Raw genomic sequence first — 19,107 nt, 5'->3', positions numbered from 1 at the left:
TGACCATTTGCCAAATGATATTGGTAGAAGGAATTTTTCTTCCTTCAGGATCCTCAAAAGCCAGTTTTTCAATTCAGAAAAACAAGTTTACACACACACACACACACACACTCTGTGTGTGTGTGTGTGTGTGTATGTATATATATATATATTTCAGTTCCCAAAACCTAAACTTGGCTTTAATTTCAAATGCTGCCGTGTTCAGGGATCTCATTAACTCATGAAAAATTCTCTTCTTCCTGAAGTGTTGGTAAATTCGTATAGAACCTTTATTGAGGTAGTCCAGAAATGCAGTATAGTAATGTGCCATCCAAATCAATGAGCCACCAGATCACTGATTTCTGTAGGCTCATCTCCTCTAAGAATAGGAATTTAATTTGGGGGATTCTTGTCTTTTAGGCTGGTGGATAAATTCTGCCTTAGTGACTCTCTTATGTGTAGTCTTTTTGTTTTCTCCAGGGATAATGGTGACAGATCCAGGCACCGAGCTCCCCGAAATGCCCGGATGTCTGCACCTTCACTTGGACGCTTTGTCCCACGGTAAGAACTAGGTTGTCGGGAATAGAGGGAGCCTTTATGAGAGTCTAGGATTTAGTTTTTTTTTAAAGAGAGAGAGAAAGAGAGAGAGAAAGAAAGAGAACTTTTTAATATTTTTTTTTTTTTTTTTAGTTTTCGGTGGATACAACATCTTTGTTTGTATGTGGTGCTGAGGATTGAACCCGGGCCGCACGCATGCCAGGCGAGCGCGCTACCGCTTGAACCATATCCCCAGCCCAAGGATTTAGTTTTAAACCTACTTTGGGGTCTTTGGATTATCTCTAACTTTAATTATTTCCTAGTGAGCCTATACTCTAGCCCTGTCTCCTAAAGACTTGATACATTATTAGCTGCAATGAAAATAGATAGAAAAATAGCATTGAAGTTGGGCACAGTGGTGCACACCTTGTAATCTCAACTACTAAGCAGGCGAAGGCAAGAAGACCCCATTCAAGGCCAGTCTGTGAAACTTAGTGAGACCCTGTTGCAAAATAAAAAGTAAAAAGGACTGTTGATGTGATAGAAAGTCCCTGGGTTCATTCTCCAGTACCACAAAAGAAGAAGAAGAAAAAAGGCACTGGGAGTGTTCTCTTCAAAGATAGAAGCCTGGCGGGTGGCTTTACTTTAGAGGAGCAGGAAGGAAATGTAATTTGTCCAAGGACAGATCCTGGGACTTTTGTCTTATTTTTTTGTAGTACTGAGGATTGAGCTCAGGGTCTTACTCCTGCTAGGCAAGCACTCTACCACTGACAAACATCCCCATCCCATTTTGAAAAATTTTTGAGACAGTATCTCACTAAGTTGCCCAGGCTGACCTTGAATGTGTGATCCTCCAGCTTAAGCCTTTTCTGTCTCTAGGATTATAGGCATGCACCACCACACCTAATGATTCTTGGAATTCTTATACGTTTCTGGACTTCAGTGGAATCCTTAGCATCAGTATATCCCTTAGCCTAGATTTTTTCAAATTATTTATTTATTTATTTTTATGCAGTGCTGAGAGTCCAACCCAGTGGGCCTCTCACATGCAGGGCAAGTGCCCTACCACTGAGCCACAACCCCAGCCCTTAGCCTAGATTTTTGAGGGTAGATAGTATTGCCTTTGTTTTATTCTAGTCTTTAATTGGCTTTTCACACATGATTTCTTCTTATAGGCGTTTTTTGTTGCCTGAGTACCTGCCTTATGCTGGGATTTTTCATGAACGTGGACAGCCTGGTTTGGCTACTCACTCTTCTGTTAACAGGGTCCTGGCAGGTAAGGAAATGTGTCTTTGGATTTTATAAAATTGTGAAGGGTCAGGAAGCCAGATGAAACTTCTCTATCTTTTACCTGTGTTGGTATGATAGTATCTTGGCATCTGGCTAAAAACTCTGTTTTGGGTCCTAGACTCAGTTCTTTACTTTCAGGCAGGAGACAGTGTTGAGGAAAAACCATTTCTCTGGTCTACTCCTATCTCATTCAGACCTTTTTGTTATGAAAAGAAGAAAATAAAGAAAGAAAGAAATTGTTGAAACCACTTGGTTTTTAATCTAGCAATTAAATCCTGGCTCTTCTTTTAATTGAATCATGAAGATATCTTGTTCATGTTTTGGTTTGTGAGATTCTCATGATCCAGACCTGTGATTTAATTAGGAGCCTAATGTACACCTCTCCAACCCTTTGCTATTGCCAGCGCATGGAGTTTCCAGGTACTGTGGAATCTTCTGAGGAAGGAGGAGGGAACAGACTCATGAAGCTGACTCAGAACTCTTCACAGAATAAAAAATGGGCTGGGTAAACCCCAAAGAGGCAGTTTTATGATGACTGAATTGCTTAGGGACCTCTGTTTTTAGCTCTGGGGTATTATGTGACCAGGCTCTGAGATACGGTGAGAGCATCAGCTTTTGAGAGTCTCCAGAGAAGGAAATAAAGCAGAATTCTAATTTTTGTGTGTGACAAAGGTTGTTTCCCCATCACATTCTTTACCCCCACTCCCATCTTCACTACCAGCTTATACGTTTATGTATGCAAAGCCAAAAAAGGAATAAAACTCAAGCCCCATTTTGGAATATCTTTAATAAGCATCTTTATTAGAAGTTTTGAAATGCCATTCTGGTGTGGAAACCTAGGCCATGTGGTGGTTTAAAAGCAAAGAAAGACAGTGGTACTGTCAGGCTGGGAAAATGTTGCAGACTTTTTTTTTTTTAAAAAATAGGGATTTCTACCAAGCTGCTGTGATAGCAGGCAGGCAGCCATGGGATCTGGACTCCCCAAAGTAGTATCCGTGACCCAACATCAAGGCCAAGAAATCCCAGAAACCTTAGGGGCTTCTCAGCTGAACATCAGTTCCAGCAGGGGAACAGATTATGCTGCAATCTCCTGACAGCCTTGTCTGAGGAGGGCTCTTGCCCTAGTTGTTAAATAGACCCTGTGGCCTTGTGCCTCTCCTTGCCTGGCACTGCTTTGTGGCTTGGCTGAAGGCATGTGGAAGCTCCTCACTGGCAGATAATCACTTGCTGCCAGACAGTAATACTACAGAGATCTTCTCCACCCTTCTTTATTTCAGACATCTGCCTCCACCACCCCCCTGCAGCACCTCCTGCTCCTCTACTGCCGGCAAATCTCTGTTTTCTTGGCATTTAGCTTTTTTGGAACAGCTGTATGTTGTTTTTTCCTCCTCGCCTCCAGTAACTCTTACCTCTATTTCCTATTCCTTGCTTTATGACCAGTGGTCTGACCCCAAGTGGCCTAATTGCACTTATGGATTTCTTTCAAACTATGGGCTGTGTTCTAGCAGCAATTGTTTATAGATGTGGAGTTTACTAAGAACAATTCTCTATTAAATGATGCTAAATGCCACTAGCAAAAGGAACTCATTCTTGAGTTAAATTACAAATGATTTTTATTTACAATTAGATGGGTTTCTCTTATTTTCTTAAGGTATGTGTTAGAGTATTGGTCTTCCTTTAAAGCTACCATCATTTGTAAATATTTGGACCTAATATTTTTTGAGTACTTGGCTTTGTACTTAGGAGTGTTTTAAGTGCATTACACATATTTCTTTTCGGTTTATCTTAAAAATTGTTTTTTTTATGTTGGGGGAATAATCTCACCACATTACCCCAGCTTGTCTAGAACTTGCTATTCTCCTGCCTTAACCTCCAGAATAGATTATAGGAATATGCTACCACATCCAGCTCACATATTTCATTTCTATGAAAGGAGTGCTGTTTCCTGATTAACTTGCCCACAGTGATGCTGCTAGGAAGTAGAGGAGTCGGAAATGGGCCCTGCAGTAGACTTCAGGGCTTGGCAGTCTGCCCACTTTCTTGGTCTGCCTGACCACTGTTATTTTAAAGAAGAAAGCATCAAAGTAGAATTCCTTTTCCAGGACCTTTATTAAAACAAAGAAAGAGGGCCTGGGGTTGTGGCTCAGCGGTAGAGTGCTCACCTAGCATGTGTGGGGCGCTGGGTTCGATCCTCAGCACCACATAAAAATAAAATAAAGGTATTAAGGAAGGACGGAAGGGAGGGAGGGAGGGAGGGAGGAAGGAAGGAAGGGTGGGTGGGTTAGTTCCAGGGAACTTATCTGATCTTTAGAGTTTTTGTTATTTAATTCCTTCATTTTATGTGGTTCCTAGACATGACTTTTTACAACCCAACGGTGCTTACTGAAGAAAATTTTGTACTATAACAGCCCTTTCCTCTAGCTTTCTTACCCTCCTGAATATAGAAGTTTTGCTTTTTATTAAACTTACTTGTGATCATGTATTTGAGCTGTTGTAATAATGGCTTTCAGAGTGATAGAGAAATTGGCCTTTTAGCAGTAAGCACTCCCAATTTTCCTGGAAAGGCACTTTCTCTTGTATGATTGGAATGAGGTTGTAATGGTCCCAGAATAATTACATTCAGCAGGTATTTATTCTGCAGCTGTTATGTGCCAGACTCTGTTCTGGGCTAGTAGGGTAAATAAGATGGACGTGATCCCTGTCCTCTGTAGCTCCAAGTCTCTTTGGCAGGCCATCCCTTAATTTTGCTGTTTAGTTCTTGGCTCCAGATGTTAGTAGAACCTTTGTATGGTGAGAGGCTTTTTGCAGGGGTGAAGCATGGAAATTTGGCCTGTCTGGAGGGACAAAGCAGACATTCGCATGCAGTTTTAGGAGGTCTGACCATTACTTTGGTAGCTAATGAGTCTCCTGTGGACCCTAACCAAAGCTATTCAGAAACATCAACAAAAATGGATGTGCAGAAAATTAAGATCCTTTCAGTCTACTTTCTCCCTCAAGAGCCTTGGAATGATAACAGAGAACAGAAGCTACTGCACAGGAATTCTGATAGTGTGTTAATCTCCATCCCTTCTGCCTTATTGTGGTGCCTTCCCCACAGTTGTGTGGATTTCTGGTGGCCTCTAGCTGCTTATGAACCCAGGTTCAGGCTTAATCCATACTTAAAGAGGTGTAAATACATCTAATGCTACTGCCACTCTGCCAGGTAGATTTTGGGGAAACAGGCAGAAGTCTAGGGAGCTCCCCCTGCTGACTTTTTAGCAGATAAGTCTAGTTCTGTGTAGTGATGCCAAGGACTTCCAACAATGGACCAGGTACTGTCCTAAGTGCTCTCCTTTAATCATTGTATCAACCTTATGAGGCAGGTGGTGGTGTTTCCATTTTACTGGGAAGAAAACAGGTTCACAGAAATTATGTCACTTGCCCATTATATTACTGTGAGAGGCTGTCTTACATTCCTTCATTCCTTCCTTGTTCTCTCCAATCTTAGGGATTGAACAGAGAACCTTGTGCCAGGCAAGTGTCTACCACTGTGCTACATGTCTGTCTCAGACTTGGAACTTAAACCATGTCTGCCTGACTCATAAAACCTCTTATTCTATCTTCTGTGCTGCTTCACTTATTCAAGTAGGGAGTAACTGCCAAAAGGTTCTTAATCTTATAATATTTTTCTGCATGTTTGAGGCTTCATAAAAGTGAAATGAGAAGTCCTGACATTTGACAGCCTCCTTATAATTACTGAAAGAACAAAAATCTTCTGAGGGATAGCGACCTGGGTAATTTAGGATATTAGTTATCTGTCCTGCATAATTTTTTTGACTTTCATCCTAATGAGCATCTGTTCCTGGCAGATGTGATCCTGATGTACTTAATTTACTATTTTGATTAAAATCAATGGGAATTGTCAGGATTTTCCTGCTTTTTCCCACAGGTCATTGGAGCCTGGTCAAATATCTTAGGCTAGAGATGGCTTTCTGCCCAGTCATCCTAATATCTGTTTTAATTTCTTCTTTGACCCATTAACTGTTTAGGAATGTGTTTTTCAGTATTTCAATATTTGTGAATTTCAGCAGTTTTCTTCTGTTTTTTATTTCTTATTTAATTTCACTGTGTTCTCTACCACTGAGCTATATCCCCAGTCCTCTTTATTTTTTATTTTGACACAGAGTCTTGCTAAGTTGCTGAGGCTGGCCTGGAAGTTGCAGTCCTCCTGTCTCAGCCTCTTTAGTCACTGAGATTATAGGCGTGCATCACCATGCTCATCTCTTGTTTTTTTTTATTCTGCCAGACAGTCTCAACCTTTGGATTACTTAGTCCTCTCACTTTTAATGATGTTATTAACGCTGTTGTGGATTTTTGTCTACCATTTTGTTTTCCATATTTTTAATGTCTTCTTTATTCCTCAGTTTTTCCTATACTGACTCTGTATTAAATGAATATCCTCTAATATACCATTTTAATTCATTTATTGATTTTTATTTTTAGTTGTAGTTGGAATCAGTACCTTTATTTAATTTATTTATTTTATTTTTATGTAGTGCTGAGGATCAAATCCAGGGCCTCACACAAGCTAGGCAAGCACTCTACCACAGAGCCACAACTCCAGTCCTGATTTTTTTAGTGGGAGATACTGGGGATTGAAACCAATCCTTATTGCTGAGCTATGTCCCCAGACATTAAAAAAAAAGAAAAGAAAAGAAAAAAAATTTTTTCCCCTAGTACTAGGGATTCAATCCAAGGGCATTTTATAACTTTGCTACATCCCCCCTTGCCCTTTTAAAATTTTAGTTTTCTGATAGGATCTTGCTTAGTTGCCAAGGACTGGCCTCAAACTTATGATCCTCCTGGCTCAGTCTCCCAAGACACTGGGATTATAGGCTAAAATTGTTTTTACTTTTGAGACAGAGCCTTATTACATTCCCCAAGCTGGCCTTGAATTTGCAGTCCTCCTTCCTTAGCCTCCTGAAAAGCTGGGATTATAGGCACGTGTCACTGTGCCTAGCACTTTATTGAATTTTGAAGTATATTTTATTGGGCTCTACTTCAGATTTATAAGGCTTGATAATGGTAAGAAACAAATATTCTCCATTATGGCTCCATTCCCTTTCCCCTCCTTTGGGCTACTGTTGTCATGTATATTACAAATATATATTACATACCCAATAATTATATTGCTTTATGTAACCTTATGCCCAGGCATCCTTCAGTTTGGTGACTGGTATTGACAATAATTTACTTATCTTTCCCTTGTTAACTTTATTTTTGATTGTCATTTCCCCTCCTATTGCTCTCTCTTAGTTGGTCCCCACTTGCTTGGTTCCTTAGGGAAGCTTTCAGGGGGGCTTCTAGTTTAATTTGGCTACTTAATGGGCATCTGGAGCCTAGGGCTTATTGACTTTTAGGAATTAGCCTGATTTCACAACCTGATAGCACAGTTGTCCAGTACAGCAAATTGCTTGATCCCTCACTATCAAATCTTCACTAGAAGTCACAAAACTGGAAAAGATGGGTTATAGTTAATGCAGCCAAGTGCCTTCATGTTATTATTGAAGTGAGTATGAGTAGAAATGAATAATGATCCTGGTGTTGGACCCTTTATCTCCTCGGCTGAACTCTTTCTCTCTCTGCTCCATACCCCTCTGGTGCCCAGTAGCCAGGCAAATAAAGTGAGTGGCACATTCCAACTCAACATCAATTAGGATGGCTGTTTATAAACCCTAGATAAATGGACAATTAGTGGTGGTGGTACTAACTAGTGCTGCTTTAATAATTAACCTTTCCTTCTGCTCCAGTGATAGAAGTGAAGCGATAAGGGGTTGGCTTGGTTGCCTGGGAAACAGAAGTAAATGTAGCACTCCTCCCAGAGAACACAGCCTTTCCAGCTGCCTGATAGCACCCAGGGCCTTTTACTTATTTGGTGTGCACTGATCCTGGAACACTCATGTGCTTTCTATCCAGCCCTTTACCACATCTTATACCACTAGTGAGGGGCGTGCTTATTGGGAACCTGGCTTCCAGTTTCTATGTTGAATTGCTTGTATTTCTTTATGCTTTTCTAGGGAAAATATTGGGCCTTGTCAGTGAATTTTTCTCCTCCTATGTCTGATTCAGTTTTCCTGTGCTTTTGTCTCTCCCCAGGAAATTTCCTCTTGATCTTTTCCCACTGCTGCTTTCTGTGCTGCTTTCCCCACTTACTTCTTTTTGTGCCCTTTCTGTATTGTCATTTTGGAATGTACACAGCACTTTCTAAGTGTTTAACCTTTTCCAGGGCACTTTGGGTATTACAAGAGAATTAAATGCCCTCATGGAGTTTATAATCAAGCCTAGTATGAATTTGTGTTTTTGTGTTGGAGTGTGTGTATATGTGTGTTACAGGGTATCTCTCTTATTCTGTTCTGAAAGAGGGTCTTATTAAAGTTGTTACTTACTAAAGTTGCCAGTTACTCTGCCTCAGCTTCCCCAGTCAGTCAAATTTCAAGCATATGCCACAGAGCCCAGCTTGGTTTTTTGTTTGTTTTGGTTTTGACCTTGCCACTAAAAATTTAATACTTTCCCCTATGATTTTAACTACCAATCCTGAGAGTTTTATTAAGGGATCTGTAGCTCAAATGTAGGCTTGATCAATACTATCTGTATTCGAATATGGTTCATAAAATTCTTTGTGTCCCCATTCATCTTTTGAGTGAGGCACAGGAAAGATAGCTACCATTTACCTGTGAGGCAACATAGCAAAATGTTTAAGAGAGAGTTTGGGCTTTGGAGCTAAACTGTTTAAGTTCAAATATTCATTCTGGTACTTCCTAGCAGAGAGAGAGAGAGAGAGAGAGTGTGTGTGTGTGTGTGTGTGTGTTTTACTGGGGATTGAACCCAGGGGTACTCTTCCAGTAAGCTACATCACCAGTCTTTGTTCTTTTTATTTTGATTTGGGATCTTGTTAAGTTGCTAAGGCTGGCCTTCAACTTGCATTCCTCCTGCTTTAGCATCTAAATTAGCTGGAATTAAGGTGTATGCTACGTTGCCCAACCTCTAGCATTCTAATGTTTGGTGATTTATTTTACCTTTTGGGACTCCGTTTCTTCATCTGTATAATGGTCTTAAGAATAATACTTAGCACATAGGATTGTTGAAAGGATAAAATAAAATAGGTTGAACATTCCTAATTCCAAAATCTAAAATGCTTCAAGATCCAAAACTGTTTGAGCGAAAACATGACACCACAAGTGGAAAATTCCATACCATGGAGCTTTGTTTCATGTACAAGAGTATTTAAAATTACCTTCAGGTTATATGTATGTGAAACATAAATGAATTCCGTGTTGTGTGATTAGCAGAAAATTAATTCCATCCCTCAAAAAGTTCCTTATTTCTATGCAAATGTTCCAAAATGGGTGGGTCTGAAATACTATTACTTCTAGACCCAAGCATTTTGAATATGGGATACTCAACTCCTCAATTCGTATATTTGAAATACTTAAGAGTAATATTGTATGGCATGCAATGAGTGTTTAATAGATGTTAGTTATTATCATTATTATAAGTTTTAGAGCCAATATGAATTAGAATTATGGCAGTTCCCTCACTGATAGAACTATACTAATCTCTCATAGCTTTAGCCTTTTCTCCAGAAGTGCATTTCCTGGGTCCCGAGCAGGGCTTTGTCCCCTTTGCTATAATGAGTTGAAAAGACTGGGAGCTTGGGCTCCAGGGTACCAACATACGGTAACTGAAGGTCTGTGTTTTGACAGTTTGACAATCTATGTATCCACTGTTGCCTACGGCTATGTTACCCAAAGAGTAAATAGTAATCACAAAGTTTGCATTTGAAAAACCCTTTTCTTTTTTTTTTTTTATACCTTTATTTAATTATTTATTATGTGGTGCGAGGATCAAACCCAGAGCCTTGCACATGCCAGACAAGCACTCTACTGTTGAGCTACAACCCCAGCCCCTAAAAAACTCTTTTCTTTGCTGATGAAATAAACATCTACTCTGTAGATCAAGTACTTGCTGTTACGTAGTCATGGCAACATGGGATTCCGGAAAATGTAGTTCCTGGATAGTTAGCATCAGAATCACATGGGAATTTGTTGCAAATGCAAATTCTTGTTCTGTACCCCAAACCTCTGAGTCAGAAACTCTGGTTTTAGGGCTCAGGAATTTGTGTTTTAAAATGTCTTCTCAGTGATTCTGGTGCACTTTAAAATTTGAGAACCACTGCCTAGATTAATTCTTCAAGCCAAAAAACAAAGGCAGAGGCATGGGAAGAGATGACTTGGTACCACATTTAAAGGGGGATGCACACCAGGAACACAAGATGTGTTCATGCTGGTGAGCTCCTGAGGCGTAACTCTTAGTCTGGAGCTATTGATAATGTGAGGAAATGAATTAATTTATAGCCTGCAGAGTGTTTAGCTAGTATATTAGCCATTTTTACCCAATAATCATTTATTTAACTATTTTATAGTATAGTGTTAAGTATTTGATGGTATTCAGATGAACAAGATACTATCTCTGTCTTCTATAGGCATATTCCTACTGAATATTGTGCTCATAAAGAGCTATAGGATAGAGAATGTTATGCTAAATGGTAAAATAAAGTATAAACAGAAGGCTAGCTGTGAGAGCTCAGGGAACCTTACAACATTTCTGCGGCAGAAAATAAAAGATCATTTAGCTTATGTGCTGGGACAACAGGTTCTCATCATGTCTGTTTGGCATTTCATTCCTAGGAGAGATTACCTTACAACCTTTCTTCCAACTTTATAGCTTAACTTTGCACTTGTTCCTTTCCTCTTTCAAAAAAGGAAATGTTATACTATGTCTGGATTGGGTACCCTCTCCTCCCCAACCGTTTACTTGTATTTTAAGTTCTCTGTCCTCTGAGGCCTCTGTGAATCTTGTGTGATCTTAAAACTTATTAAATCTCAAGGTTGTGTACTCTAGATTACTGCTCATTTTGAAGATGCTGGCTAAAGATGCTCTCTAACCTGTAATGCCAGAATCCTAAACTTCTCTGTTTAGGTGATGATTGGTATGTACTTTGAGATGTTTACAATCCCAAGGCAAATGATAGGATGATCTAGAAATGTGCAGAGAAGATGTAAGGGAAGAAAAAGCCAAACGTGAGGTCAAAGTCCATATTTTCCAGTGGATGCAACAGCAGCTTTCTTTAGAAATTTCTCAAGTGTAAAACTTGGTTAGGATTAGTCCTGGAAAGACTTGGAACAACCCTTTTGATTGTCCCTAGTATTCCATCAGTTTTTCCCTAAGTGATCAGCATGAGTGCTGGAAGCTAATAACCCAAGCTGACTTCTGATCCACTTCTTTTTAAGGCTCTGAGCTCACATTAGTTTTTTCTTTCTCTTTTCCTTTTCATGTTCCCAAGCAGCCTCATTTATTCCAAACTGGCTGGAAATGCCATGGGAGCTGCAGACAGCACCTCTCACCCTCTCTACCAAAGTAGAGCCAACCTGCGGGTGTTAATTTCCTCTCTTTAATGCCTGCTGATCCACAAGGCCAGCTTGTCCCCAAAGTCCTTGTGTCTGTCAACTGTAACAACATCATTGGATGTCTTGGTTTAAGCCATGAACTGCAGGTGGGTGAATGGGGGCCTTTGGAATCCTGGGGGTATTCCTCCCCGACTTTGGTATTGGGGATTGAACCCATGAGCCCTACCACTGAGCTGTGTTTTATTTTGGGAAAGGGTCTCACACTAAGTTGCCAAGAACTTGTGATCTGACTGCCTCAGGATCCTAGACTGCAATGTGGGAGCCATGTTTTTTTGGTGGGGTATCTATTGCGTGTCACTCCAGAACCAGGTAGTCGTCCCTTTACCACTTTATCCTGTAAAGACACTCTCTCATCTTACAGGGGTGTCGAAATGAGTGCCTGCATTTATTTTAACCAAGCCTACTGCAGCTGTGTGCCATGCAGGAAGGACCCAGCTTCACTGCCCAGTCTTGAGCTATGGGGCTGTTTTCTTCTGGGCTGCCTGTCAACTCATAATTCTTTCTTTTGTGGCTTGTGGCTGGTAAAACAGAATCCAAAATGTTCCTTTACTGGTTTAGGCCAAAGGAAAAGAAGGAAAGCTGCACAATCTGGGAATTTAAAGAGAAGTGGGATGCATAGTAGACCCATGAATAAAATATAGTATTTTCATAAATGGAAATTATTAGAAAGGTGAATTGTTTCTAGGATCTGCCATATTGATATATCGCCATTGACTGCTTTTTGTAATTTTTTTATTTTTCCCAATAGCAAGATTTCACAACACTGCCCTTATTGTAGTTTCTCTTGAAGCAGCAACATATATGAAAACAATGACATGGAAATATCCACAATCACCCTTTTTTAGAATGAAGTTTCACTCATGCAGATAATTCTGATACTGTGACAGTTCTGTAGCAACCTTTGAAATTATCCAAAACATTGCCCATTGTACTAAACTGGCAAAGGGATTGTGAAAAGGCAGAATTTAGTAACTGCATCTTAGATTTGGCCATGAGCTATTATTAAGCCATACTTCTAAAATGTGGTGATTATGGAATATAGTGCACCAAAATGTATAGAAACAAAACAAAGAGCATTTATGCTACTCAAGTACTATTCTAAGTACTTCTCACATTTTAATTTACTTGATCTTCACATATTTCTATGATATACTCTTGTTACTGATTTTTACAGATGAGGAAACTGAGGCTAAAGAGAGATGAAGTAATTTGCCAAAGACCAGAGGTAGTACTTGAAAAAGTTAGAATTGGAACTCTGCCCATCTAGCTTTAGATTGGGATTTTTCACCTGGAACCATTGAGAGGTGTAGGTGAGTCTTCATTGGTGGAAAACAGGCTGAAATTTGAACTTGGTTTAAAAAAAAAGAAAAATAATTTGTTCAGCTTGCAAGAGTGCTAAGGGCCACGAGGCTACATATTCTTATATTCTTCTTGTAGCTCCTTTTGGCTAGAAAGAAGGCCCTGTAGCAGAATTACATTCCCTAACAATGGATCCTGAAGAGGTAATTACACTGTTGCCATCCCATTGGGAAGAAGGCTGGGGCGGTGATTACATTCCAAAACAAAGCTGTTTTGGTATAATTGCACTGTGCTGCTCTTATCAGTCTGGGGAAGGCAGGCCTCTGGTCTCCATCCTCATTTGTTTTTGAGATGGAATCTGAATAGCATTCAATTAATAGTCAAGACCCAGTCACAGGGAAGTCAGCCAAAAGAGCCAAGGGGACATTAACTTGCTATTGGCATTTTCCTTCTGCTGAAGCTTTCCAGACCTTCAAGCATCAGCAAACTTGAGAGGGAGCCTGTTTGAGAAAATGTATTTGCTTAATGAAAGGTTAGAGACCCCTGTTATGAGACTGCTGCAAAGTCCTCCTTGCTGTTTATACAGAGAGCAGTGATGGTTGGGTGACAGTGAAATTTACCTGTTCCATCAGCAGCTTTCACACTGTCAAAAGGTGGTCCTTCCTGCAGTTCTTTCTCAAAGACTTCCAGCCTGTGTATTTTTCATGTATATGTCTTCTAGTTGTACATCAAAAAGCCCCTCTTAAGGCTCTATTGAGATAGTAAGGCCAACTTTAGTTTAATTTCAACAGTAATATTCAGATCTGGCTAGAGTAGAAGAAATAGAAAAAGAAATTTTAGGATTCAGAAAACAAGATTGCCAGTGACCTCCTAATCGATGCTTGTTAAACTAGTGCATAGAAGGAAAGTTACTGCTCTAAAGGGTTGCATAGACATCAAGAGTGGTGTATAGCATTGGTTATTGTATCAGTTAGCTTTTGCTGCCCAAGAAACCACCCCAACATTAAGTGACTTAAAACAACATTTATTGTTCTTACAATTCTTTGGGTGCTGTTATCTGATCTGGGCCACTTGACTTCTCTTGACTCGATATGGGTATTGTTAGATGGTGTAATAGGTAGAATAATAGTCTGCCAAAGAGGTATATGTCCTAATACCCAGGACCTGTGAATATATTACTCTCTATGGCAAAAGGCCTTTGCAGATGCCATGAGGGTTACAGATCTTGAAATTTAGTGATTGTCCTGAATTATCTGTGTAGACCCAATGTATTCTACTCATGTAGAAAAGGAAGGTAGAATGGTCAGAGAGGTGCAGCCTTAGAAGATGAGAATAGTTTGAGTTGCAGCCAGCAAGGAAATGGGGACCTCAGTTGTACAGGGAATAGAACTGTACCAGCAACTCAAATGAGCCTGAAAACAACAGATCCTCCCCTTGACCTTCTAGAAAGGAACAAAGCCTTGTCTCAATACCTTGGGTCTAGCCCAATGAAACCTTCAGACCCACAGAACTGAAATGTGATAAAATTTGTGTTGTTTAAGGCACTAAATTTCTGGTAATTTGTTTTGATAACCATAGAAAACTAACACAGATGACCTTATATACATATCTGACATTGGGCAGGAGTGTTGGCTTTAACCAGGATGTCTTGTCACTTTTCTCTTCACCAATAAATTAACCCATATTTGTTTACAAGGTATCTCAGGGGTCTAAAAAGAAGAAAGAGATATCAGGCCCCAAGCAAGTCCTGGGGGCTTTGCAAGTCTTTGGGCCTTTTTTGTTATTGTCCCATAGCTAAAGCTTAAACCTTGTGGCTAAACCCAGATTAGGGAGGGACTTTAAAGGCAAGGGTCCTCCTTGGAAAGGTTAAATAATTAGGGACCATTACTGTATATACATTCTGCCCTGAGTAGATCCAAGGTAGTTCTAGTAGCTTACTCCAAACAAATTAAAAAAAAAAAAAAAGTGTCATTACATATATGTTGAGAACACATTCAGCATGCCAAGGGATGTTGGTGTACAGATTTGGAACTTTTAAGCATATGTTGGATCATTATTTGGGTTATTTGGAGGGGAAATGAATTTATAAATGACATCCAAATAAGAATCTGAGCTCTAGTTTTCTAGATGTCACATTTCAGAGAAACTACCTTTTCTCTTTCCCTGGGTGTTCACTGGGCTGTAGCCCTCTATTTCTGTGTGCTGGAGGGTAAAGAGATGAGCAAAAGAGCTCTGTGGGTGGTTAGACCCCTTGGGGCCACGTGTATTTCTGTGTAGGAGGAAGACTGACAGAATTAACTGTGTGAGCACTTACTAAATTGGCTGTAAGTGAACCTGTACCCATGGTATCATTTATAATCCACAGCTCCTTTAACAGAAGCAACTTGGAAGAAAAGTTCCTGAAAACTAAGGCAAGGGATCTTTGTGCGTCCAATCACTGTGGCACGTGATGCTTTCTTGGAGTGATTGTTGGGAGGAGGTGGAACTAAATTCTTCTCAAGTATGAAATTTTTGTTTTTTGAGACATTAGTTAAACACTACTTTATGGTTTCCAAATGTGAATACTTGAATTGAGCCTCAGGTCACATATAGACAGATTCAGTATCACCGGTCATCCTTTTCAGATATCTTTGTTTCTTCAGAGCCATCCCATGAGGTGGGATGGAGGCTCTGCTGTTGTAAGCCCTGGCTTTTGCACTTGCAGTTGCATTTTAAATAGTATAGACTCTGTATAAGAAAAATTGTCTCTTTGAATATTTAAGCTGCCTGTGACAAGAGCTTCATGGAGCTCGGCAGGGCATCCTGTGGGTTAGCTTGTTTGTTAAACATCTCATTGCCTTGCCTCAGAACTTAACCAAGGCTCATAAAATGATTGTGAGGCACAAAGGGGGCCACTGTCACAGCTAGAAATGTGTGTGTGGCCATGTATGCTCCCAGAAAGGGAAGTGAAGTGACATTGCCATTTAGCTGGGTAAGTGGCAAATGTAGATTCCACTCCCAAGAGGAGATGGAGCAATGATGCACTCCGGAAAGGAACAGCAGTGCTGAGAATGGAAATGTACAGACTGTAATCTAAAGAGGCAGAGACTCTCCCCAAAGAAAATAGACCACCTTATCTCCTCCTGCCTGATAAAGAGTGGGAGATGAGATTCAGCCAGTGTCCTCTTCTGCCTTTGCTCTGTGGCTCTCTTTTCTCCTCCTCCCTTTCTCTTTCTCTCTCGTGGGTTTCAGTATTTAAACAGAATTTTATTTTCTTTAAATTAGAATTAATACAGCTACCATAGGAACTAATAGAGAGCTAGTAAAAGCCACAAAGTTTCTTGATCTAAATATTTTCATTGACGGCTGGGGCTGTAGCTCAGCAGTAGAGAGCCTGCCTCACATATGTGAGTCACTGGGTTTGATCCTCAGAGTACCATATAAAAATTAATAAATATACTGTGTCCATCTACAACTAAAAAAATACTTTCATCGATTCTGCTAAAGTTAGGTGACTGGGGAAAAGTGGTAAAATGGTATGTTACTTCTTAGGTAAACCAATTTAACCTGAAAATATCAATGCAAAGCTCTAGTAAGTTGTTTGATGTCCAGTTGCTTCACACACATGTGGTAGGTAGAGAGACCTCAGGGACAACTTAAGAGCTCTTATTGCTAAGAAGTTTCTGGCTATTCTAATATTTGGCTTAGCTAGGAAGAATTTCAAGGTCCTATGGATTAGAAGCAGCCTTAGCATTAAGGTTTGCTGTGGGATACTTTAGATACCTCCCCAGCACTATCATCAACACCAAAGCCACCCCTCAAAATAGTGAAAAGTGGTGTGCTTGCTCTATTGGAAGCTTCAAGAGAAATCACCTAACCTGTTTCCACCCTAGCCACTCAGCTGCCAACCACAAGACTCATTTATAAAATTTCTCAAGTTGCCATTGGGTGGAAGTAACAGAGAAGTTGGCTATAGAATTGGAGATTATAGTATTGAAGGAAAGGCTGACTGGCTGTTTTCCTCCCTCAACTGCATGCTTTTTGAAACTGTCCACCATTATTTCTAGTTACTCCCGTGTTTTAGGTTTCATTAATGTGGATTTATCAATCCTGTGTTTTCAGGCTCCAAGTGGAGCCCATTCCCCTACCACGCATTCTTTGTTTTGTGGTGTTATTGTCTTTCTGGTGTGGGAGAAGGACTTTTTTTCTAAACAGCTAACTAGCTATAGAGAGAGGCAATGTTCTTTTGCGGGTGGGAGGGCAGGATGGTGGTTTCCAGGGATTGAATTCAGGGGCACTCAACCACTGAGCCACATCTCCAGCCATATTTTGTATTTTACTTAGAGACAGGGTCTCACTGAGTTGCTTAGTGCCTTGCTTTTTGCTTAGGCGGGCTTTGAAATCACGATCCTTCTGCCTCAGCCTCCCGAGCTGCTGGGATTACAGGCGTGCGCCACGGCGCCTGGGAGTTACACTTAATTTTGACATATTGGTCAGACTTGTGCCAGATGAACTTCTTGGTCTTTTGGGTTTCACAAAAAGGTCTGAGGGGTGGCCATTATGGCTGCCACCTCTGGAGGCAGTGACAAGAAAGAGAGACTAGCCCCTCTTTGAAGATGGGCCCTATGATAAGGCGAGGCTTGGTGGGGCCAGGGTGGCCCTGGTGTGCGCTGCTCCTCTGCTGGCTGTTTGCTTGTCTGAAACTTCTATGGGTTGGCAGGGACAGTGGGCATGTCAAGGGAAACAGACAGAAGCAGGGGCCTTCTTTCTAAGGGTCATGTGGCTGGGATTTGTGTGAAAAGGTCTGAGGAGTTTTCTCCACTGCCAACAGTGATACTGGGTGTCACAAAGCCAATGGGATTCTTGGTTTTCCTACAGCAACAACACCTACTAGTTCTGCTCAGCCAGAAACCTGGGAGGCACCCTAGACATCCTGGAAACTCCCCCTCTCCCCCCCAGTCAATCAATCAATTAATCGCCAAATCCTGTCAATCCTGTGGCTCAAAGTTCTTTTCAGTCAGCTCTCCACTTCTGTAGCCACCACCTCCCAGTCAGCCTCCACCTCTTTCTTCCTGCTGATGACGCAGCTTCCTCCCCAGTTTCCCTGCAGTTACTTGCCTTCTAGTTGGGGATCCACACTGTGGTTGGTACTCAATGCAAACTTGACCATTTTACCATTGCTGCCTAAAATCCTTCACAGGCTGTCCTCAGCACAGAGTCCCCCATTCTTGCCCTGGTTTATAAGCTTACCTGATCCACCATCTCCCCTTAGCTCTCACGACTTGGGGGCCCCTGGGAGCATCCTTCATCAAATGTCAGCCGCTTTAGCCGCGCTCATCCTGCAGTCCTCTCTAGGCCTCCTTCCCCAGGTCCTGCACCAGCCGTTCCTCTCCTACAATGCTGCACCCCTGCCCCACCTTACTGCTGCCTGCACAGCCTGAAGTGAGAGAAGAAAGCACCTGCCAGACTGCGGCAGGCCTCCCTACTGCCGGCTTCTTTCCGCAGTTCTCTCTTCTTTCCGCAGTTCTCCACAGACAGCTCTTTCAGGCTGAACTCAAAACTCCTCATTACCTGCCTTTGTCCCAGGACTGTAAGTTCCACCAAGTGACAACTCTGTCTCCCTGCTCATTGCTTGACTCCGGGGTCCAGCACGTTGCCTGGCACAGAACAAGCACTCGGTAAATATCTGTAAAATTCATGAACAAGTAAGAAAGTTTACACTACTGCTACCCTTTTATTTTCCCCTGGCTAGATGACACCCTGACACTACATTCAGTTCTGGACAGTCCATTTAGGAGGATAAACTAGAGTCATGGAAAAGGGGGTCAGAGTGGTACAGAGTCTAAAAACTATGACATCAGACAAATGGCTGTGTTTTAGATCCTTTGGCTTAGCAGAGAAGGCTCAGAGGAAGTGAGGGCTGAGACCCAACTCTTTTTTTTGTTTTGTTTTTGGTACTGGGGATTAAACCCAGGAGGGTTCTACTGCTGAGCTACATCCACAATCCTTTTTTCTTTCTAGACAAGGTCTTGTTAAGTGGCTAAGGGTCTCACTAAGTTGTGGAGGCTGGTCTTGAACTTGCTAGCCTCCTGCCTCAGCCTCCTGAGTGGCTGGGATTACAGGCATGCACCATTGTGCCCTCTAACCCAATTCTTGGAGGGCCCCTCTGAGGAAGATATCACAGGGATATTGAGTTTGGTTCTAGAAGACTTTTTCAAGCTTCCCAGGTTCAGGATTGTGGCTGCTTTGTGAAGAGTGAGCTGCTTGTTGCTGGAGAAGTTCATGCAGAAGCTGAAAGGCTCATATATCCCAGATCATTTGCTCCAGTCCTGGCAGAGTGGACCAGAACCGCCAGTGCTGGTTCAGGTGGGGGGAAGTTGGCTGTTCAGAGGCTGTGACTGCAGCAGATGCTGAAAGACTTACATAAAGGTGTTTTTAAAAAACACCATTTGCTTCACTCCATCTCCAAACGAATGCTCTGACCCATGGAAGTTCTGGGCATCTGCCTCTTGCTTGG

The 19,107-nt window shown here is 41.3% G+C and overlaps 1 protein-coding gene across 9 annotated transcripts in view; it reads left to right on the top strand.

Annotated features, from left to right (window-relative positions):
* The window catches only part of Ambra1 (autophagy and beclin 1 regulator 1), a 189,391-nt gene that overhangs the window by 87,259 nt on the left and 83,025 nt on the right, over nt 1-19,107 (top strand). For all 9 annotated transcript variants that reach the window (XM_046457122.2, XM_046457099.2, XM_046457118.2 and 6 more), the window contains 2 exons: nt 460-540; nt 1,692-1,792. In XM_046457122.2, the coding sequence (XP_046313078.1) occupies nt 460-540; nt 1,692-1,792 (182 nt within the window). The remainder of the gene's footprint in view (nt 1-459; nt 541-1,691; nt 1,793-19,107) is intronic.

This window comes from Marmota monax, unplaced genomic scaffold (assembly GCF_021218885.2).
Source record: "Marmota monax isolate L192 unplaced genomic scaffold, Marmota_monax_Labrador192_F-V1.1 WCK01_AAM20220418_F8-fsc00047, whole genome shotgun sequence".
Lineage (NCBI taxonomy): Eukaryota > Metazoa > Chordata > Mammalia > Rodentia > Sciuridae > Marmota > Marmota monax.
This window is presented reverse-complemented; position numbering and strand designations above follow the sequence as displayed.